Source organism: Chelonia mydas, chromosome 12 (genome assembly GCF_015237465.2).
Source record: "Chelonia mydas isolate rCheMyd1 chromosome 12, rCheMyd1.pri.v2, whole genome shotgun sequence".
NCBI classification, from domain to species: domain Eukaryota; kingdom Metazoa; phylum Chordata; order Testudines; family Cheloniidae; genus Chelonia; species Chelonia mydas.
In genome coordinates, this window is record NC_051252.2 from 11,411,879 (window position 1) to 11,418,789 (window position 6,911).

At 38.6% G+C, this 6,911-nt stretch overlaps 1 protein-coding gene across 1 annotated transcript in view; it reads right to left on the reverse strand.

The window, feature by feature from the left end:
• Positions 1-5,833, reverse strand: part of MMP2 (matrix metallopeptidase 2) — a 50,735-nt gene extending 44,902 nt beyond the window's left edge. The window contains exons 1-2 of the mRNA XM_007053996.4: positions 5,364-5,833; positions 746-972 (exon numbers count right to left, since the gene is read on the reverse strand). Of these exons, the coding sequence (XP_007054058.1) occupies positions 746-972; positions 5,364-5,516 (380 nt within the window). The 5' untranslated portion in view covers positions 5,517-5,833. The remainder of the gene's footprint in view (positions 1-745; positions 973-5,363) is intronic.
• Between the last annotated feature and the right edge of the window lie 1,078 nt (positions 5,834-6,911).

Sequence of the window (6,911 nt, forward strand, 5' to 3'; positions counted from 1 at the left end):
AATTGTTGTGAGGAATATTAATCCTTTCTCCCTCTTTCCCTCACCTTTGCAAGTTTTTCATGAACCAGTCTGGTTCTGTAAGGGCCTTGTCATTCATAAGTATTCACACTTGGGTGAAAAATGTTCAGCCTCCATGTTGTTTGAAAACTGTTCACTTCCACTATTGGCTACTCATTATTCCTTATTTAAGACGAGTTACTCAAGTCACATGGTATTCCTTCAGATCCCTGACTGGATGAAAAATCTTAAGATTAGACACTAAAGAGCAGTAAAAAGGGAATAATTTTAATGCCTTTGTTTTAGTAGCTTCTGGTCTTCATTGCCATAGTTTCTGAACACTGTTGGGTTTATCCCCATAATTATCCAGTGCAGTCAGGAATACTATTATGCCTATTGTACAGACGGAGGTGAGATTAAATGACTTGCCCAAAATTTCAGAGGAAGTTTGCAGCAGAACAAAATAAAACTCAAATCTCCTCCACTTTAACAACAAGACAATCCTTTCTCTCCTTGAATTTATGGCACACATTTTGGATGAATGTTCATTAAACTTTAAATTCTGGGGATTCACAGACATTTTCCAGTGGTTGTCCACACACAAAGGGATTATAATTTGGAGATCCCTGGTTCAAAGTCTGGAGCTCAGGCCACTAGAAAATTCCTCCATTTCTAAATGCCACATTGCAGGACTTCAATTCTCAAGGCATCCTAAGTTTGTGAAAAAGCAATATTACTAAGGCATTACCTGTACGTTATCTGATTTTTTTCCCATTTTGGCTTTCTTGGAAAAAAGTTATAATTAGCCACATCTGGATTACCACAGCGGGGCTTCTTCATCGTCTCAATAGTGTTTTGATCCAGATCTCCTGTTTCAGGCAGCCCAAAGAATTTCTGCATTTTCTTCAAAGTATCTTTCAGCACGAATAAATTGCAGTTGTCTTTTGGGCACCCATAGTATGTATTCAGGTATTGCTTTAAAAAAGAAAAAGGAAAAAAACGCACAGAGTAACAAAGGTTTCAAAACTCTGCAACCGGAGAGACATCCCTACAATTATTGACACTGCATGTTAACTTTTCTGTCTATACTTTGTAAGGTTTTTTTAAAATTACCATGTTAACAACCAACATTCAGATAATCTTCTTAGTTGACACAGACCTCCTGGGACACAAAATACTGCTAAATTAAGCAATCGTTCCAGTTATTAGAAACATATTGGAACACTTTGTTGTCTTTATTTCATGAATTGCTTTATAAAAAGCAGAGCACAAAGCATTAAAAATGAACTACAAAGGAAATGATGGGTTCATCTTTTATGGGTTTCTTTATTGTGTATAAACCTGCTTGTTTTATACTTTAGAGTTTCAGGTTTTGTCTATCCTTTTTTTCCTGGAAGAGTCTATGGATGATTGAAGAACTCTGAGGTCATGATATCAACGGAAACCAATGGAACCATATTAATTAAGAGGGAAAGTGCTTTTTATTCAGACTGTTAGAACTGACTGGGGTTTTAGATTTGTTTTTTGTTCCTCTGTTTAACTCAAATGCTTGAGAAACAGTTGGAAGAAAAGAAGTCCGCTAAAGCTTCACTTACTGTTCCCCCCATACAATCAAATACAAGAAGCGCACAATCCACATCTCTGAAACCTCCTCCAAGTCCTCTAGCAGAACAAGGAAAGACTAACCTTGACCTTCCTGATATGTCCATGGTAACAAACAGGCCACAAAGTAGTCTTTCTTTAAGAAACAACATTCAGGCTTCATGATGAATTGTAAAGAAACACAAAAGGCAGCACTTACCCATTTTTCCTTCTCACTGTGTTTCCTCTACATTGTTCTATAGAAACAACTCTATTTTCATAAATTTGATTCATTCATCAGCCCTTGTACGGTTAAAACACATGAAGAGAACAAAAGGGCATGTAAGGTACTGGTTTGCTTCGTTTATCACTTGGAAATAACTTTCCATTTAAAATGGATGAGGGTATGCCTTTTGTGGCCTGTTGTGTCTAATCACTGATGTGCATTACACTTAGTCTGTTTCCTAGCAATCACCCCAGTTAAGAAGTCCTACCATTCGTCTGTATGTTGATTAACTGGATACCTCTGTTTAACACAAGAATTAGGCATACCATTGTTGTTATGATTATCCTTTTAAGGTGTGTGTTTTCCTCCCCCAAATGTGTATATGCATAGCATTAACTAACCAACCTACCAACCAAAAAAGCAAATCCCTATTTTATGCTTCCCTTACCCTAACCCATAATTTCCTGGTCTGTCTCACTGTGAGCTTCTTGGGGCAGAGACCATCCCTGTTTGAATGTCTGGAAATCACCTACCATATTGTGGAAGCTGCCATAAAATAATACATAAAACATTGTGTAGCAGTCCTATTCTGAGTTTCAAAACTTGATCCTTCATTTCCCCTTTCAAAGTACTCTTCTTCCCCCCCCCCCCCCCCCCCCCGGAGCTTTTAGAAGACTTTAAACTATTTCTAAAACATACAGTGCATGCTATTATATGATGCAAAGCAAACAGAAGTGGGTACACAAAAGGCTGTTAATTTAAATTATAATTAGAGGGCTTAGCTTCAAAATTTGGATCCACAGATGGATTTCAAAAGCCCTACCTAATCTTCATAGCTCAAGGTGTTCAGTCCTGGGGGACTGGTTTGACTTATAACAGAAACTGGACCAACTATGGGATTTGGATTAGGAACTATGTTCCAATTTGGGAATGGATATCCCTACTAAAGTTTGATGGTGTTCAGATACATATTGAGGATATTGGTTTGGGTACATCTGTAATAATAATAATGACTAACTGATATTTAGATCATAACTTTCATCCAAAGATCCCAAATGCCTTGACAAACTAGCTACAAACTAATCGCCCTGATCTCACAAAGTGATCCTTGAGGAACCTACACTTTTGTGTAGAGACTCATTGACTTCAGTGGAACTCCATGTTGAAGTCTGTTGTCTGCAAATCCCTGTGCAGGTTCTGAGCATGTGTATAAAAGGATCATTTCAGCCATTCCTGACACACATTGTAGAATGGAAGGCAGGGTATGTGCTGTGTTCAAAAAGTGAAGAACCACCCTAAACCAACAGAAAACATGGCAGCTAGAATACAGTTATTCTAGTTGAGTTTAGACAAGATACCAGGGCAAACATCCCTACAACAGTAAAAAGTAGCAAGGGATTTTTTTAATGACTAAAAGTGGTCAGGGCCTGGACCTCATCAGAAAGCTGGCATGTCCACCAACTCAGCACTCCATATCACCGTGCCAAGGAAATAGTTCACTGTTGACTCAGAAGGAAGGTTGCAATATACTAACTTTGTGCAACAACTTGGGTTCCTCTGAAGGTGCTTCATTCAAGTACTGACCAGGTTTGACCCTGCTTAGCTATAAGATTTGATGAGACACAAGTCTGAGGTGGCATTTTTGCTCTGGAGACCATTGCATCAGCATATAAATTAACAAACAAATCTTATGCAAATTCTTCATGCTGTTCTGCCACCATGAGGTTCCTTCCACCAGAGCATAGTTAATGGGGCCTATTAGCTTCATGTGAAATGGTTCAACACCACATTTTACCCATATCAGCACTTGGGATAGGTTATCCTGATTTTCATATTGGCATGTAAATATCCTGATCATGCCTCTGTCCTTAACTCTCAACTATGTGCCATGGTCTCAAAACTAAGGTGTATGGGGCAAAAGTTTATAGGCAGTCTGAAGGGGCAGGGTGCTTCTGTTCCCATATACTATAGTTTGGGACATAGCTGAACAATAAGAACAAAGAGGCACAATAAAGGTATTTACTAGCTAAAATATAAATCAGGATAACCCATATCAATCTTCCCTACAATGGAGTTAGGGTTGAAGAGAAATGAACATAGCCAGCTTCTCTATGAGAACAGGCTTTTAGTAATGTAAATTATATCTTGGCCTGAGCTACAAAATTCACCTCTCTCAAAGTCAGGAGGGAAGTGTGGTTCTCTGGGGTTTTGATTCAGGCCATCATAGAAATAGAGTCCAGCTGCAAAATATTGATCTAGGTTCTGATTCTGAGCCGTAAGTTTACTCAGATCCAAGGCCCAAGGAAAACCTAGTCATGTAGCATTATCTAGGAATACTATAAGAGAAACCAAGAAGAACTCACACATTCAAGCAGCCGGTGATTTTCCTTGGAATATACACAATAAATCAGTTTGCTGAATGAAATGCAGATGAGATGATTACCGTTATTCAATAAAAGCCTGACTGTGTCTAACAAAATGGAGAGAGTATTTAAGAACAGTTGAGGTACCGTTAGAAATATATGACCCATTGTCATGCTGCCAAGGTCAGTAAAACCTTTGGTGATTTGTCCTGTGAGAGCCAAGACTGGAAATTGCTATTTTGGGTCAGTTAGCTTGCTTTTGCTAACATCTCCACCCCCTTTTGGAAATTCTCCACCCCTTGTCCCCAAACCTCCCTTCTGCCTGGCAAGTTTCCCTGAGATGCACATCAACTCCTAAAGAAAGGGGGACCAACTTTCTATCATTTACATGCTAAAATAAGGATAATCTATCTCCATCTTCCTTAAAATGGATTTACTGTTGAAGAAGAGAAATGTCTATAATTTATATGCTAAAATAAGGATAATCTATCTCAGTCTCCCCTAAAATGGATTTCCCCATTATATCATTTTAAGAAGGTCCACAGGGTTACAATAAGGTTAGGATAAAATCCTACATATCCATAACTTGCTAGTGTCAAATTCAGAAATCCCAAACTCTTTCCTTTGTTCTGGATTGAATTTGGCTTAGGAAAGTATATTGCAAAGTTAGAAGTAGTCATTATCTTCTTTGAAGCTCAGAACAGCTTTAAGCTATAATTGTCCCTTAAAGCTGTGCTTATGCAATGCATAGTAAACAACAGGGAAAACAAACTTTTGAAAAGCTGTGGAAACTGCAAACAATAAGTTCAGGTTTATGTAAGTGTTTTCCTATATTTTTCTATTCCATTTTATTTACTTTGAATTTAAATTTATCTATTTCTCTCCCCCCCACCCCCCTTTACCACTTTAGTGAAAGTCACAGCAATTAATGAAAGTATTCTTCTGACATATTCAGACTTCAGAGTGGGGAAAAAAAAGACTCTCCGTTCTGGCTTTAAAAATTTTAAGAGAGGAAACATTATTTGGCTCTAGCTTTTGCATATGAAAGCTGATATCCTTGTTAGCCAGCTCTCCCTTCCAGAGACTCTAGAGAGAAAAGGCTACAGTCAGTCATTCCCTAGTCTCAGCTGAAACTAGAAAGAAACATCTGCTATGGAGAACAACAATATCAATCTGAAGCAAAAACCAAAACTTACCACTGCTAGTTCTTTGTCTGTTTTGGGGGAGCTGTCTCCAGGAAACTTAATGATTGGGGAAGGTGCAGCTAAAGTTTGGTGAAAAAAATATAACTGGAGCACGAGTACTTTAAAAATGAAGGCAAAAAGGCTAAAAACAATGTGAGTCTTCATTTTGCCTGAACTTGAGTTACCCTCTTTGCAAAGAGATTTCTCCTCACGGACTGTCGGTCACTTTAGCTGCACAGTCCACCAGTTGCTTATCGGCACATCTTAACTCTCTGCACCGTTTCCCCTTTTGCTTGCTCTAGCAATTCCTTTGTATGTTTAAAACATCCAGATGCGCAGTCTCAAGCTACCACAAGAGGAAGTCTGAAAACCAGTGGAAACATGAGAAAAAGGGCAGTTACCAGATGTGATTTGCTGTGATTTTAAGGTAGCCACAGGCAGATATAGTGATTTAGGCTGAAAGAGACAAAAGGCCAAATTCTGCCCTCATTTAATTACATTCAAGCCCTAGGTTTGCCGAAGTGCAACTGGGAACAAAATCTGACCGAAGATTAATTGCTGATGAGGTATCATACGCATGGTTAGTAAATTTTAAAAATAAAAGCCTAAGGATTTTTTTTTAAGGTTTGGTATTTGCATCATTTTGTTCAAACTATTTTCTTGCCCCAAACATGCTTCAGTCCTGTGTGTCTCAATACATTAGGGTGCATTTTAGTAAACATTTTGGGCTACATTTGGAGTTAGATTGTACACCAACACAGGAGAGAGAAGTCTTGTTACACTCCTGATCAGGCTACATGAACCATGGATCCATGCACACAGGACTCATTGGGACTCCCTCTCTGGCATGTACAGAACACATAGTATGTGATATAAAATTTTTATCAACACTCCTTTGGGATAACCTGTATAACCGACATGTGGCTTTGTCCTCTGAAAGCAAAGTACATTCTCTCCTTCTCTCAGTACAGTTACAGTCAGGCTGATTTTGCAGATACAATAGCAATCTCATGTGGATGCAGTGGGATCCAGACCTTGTCTATGCTAGGGATTTTATCCATCAGTGTAACTGTACCAGTGCAACCTCACTTGGCCACACTCATGGGTACTTTTCATTTTTATCTCATGCACAGTGCGGCCAACTCTCATGGTTTTATCACAAGTCTCATGATATTCAACAATTTTCTTAAAGACCCAGCTCCTGGAGTGATAGGCTTAGATGTGAATCTCAGCTTTTATTTAAAATAAAAATAAATTTCTAGGCCTTATGCTTGCAGAGAAAAACTTGAAGATGTGACCCAAGTGTACTCTAAAGGCTTGGAATAAAAAAACCTAAAAGAACCCATAATTTGGTTTAAAAATCATGAGGTTTTTTTTAATCTCATGGCTTCTGGGGCCTGACTCATGATGCTGAATGCCTGGGTTTGGTAATACTGCATGCATACCGTGTGCACTCTAATCAACAGAAAACCACAAAATATGTTCTGTTAAATGTGAAACAGCCCGCAAAGTGTTCACCAGTGCTCCTGTGATCCAAATGGCACCACAGAGATTGCACTG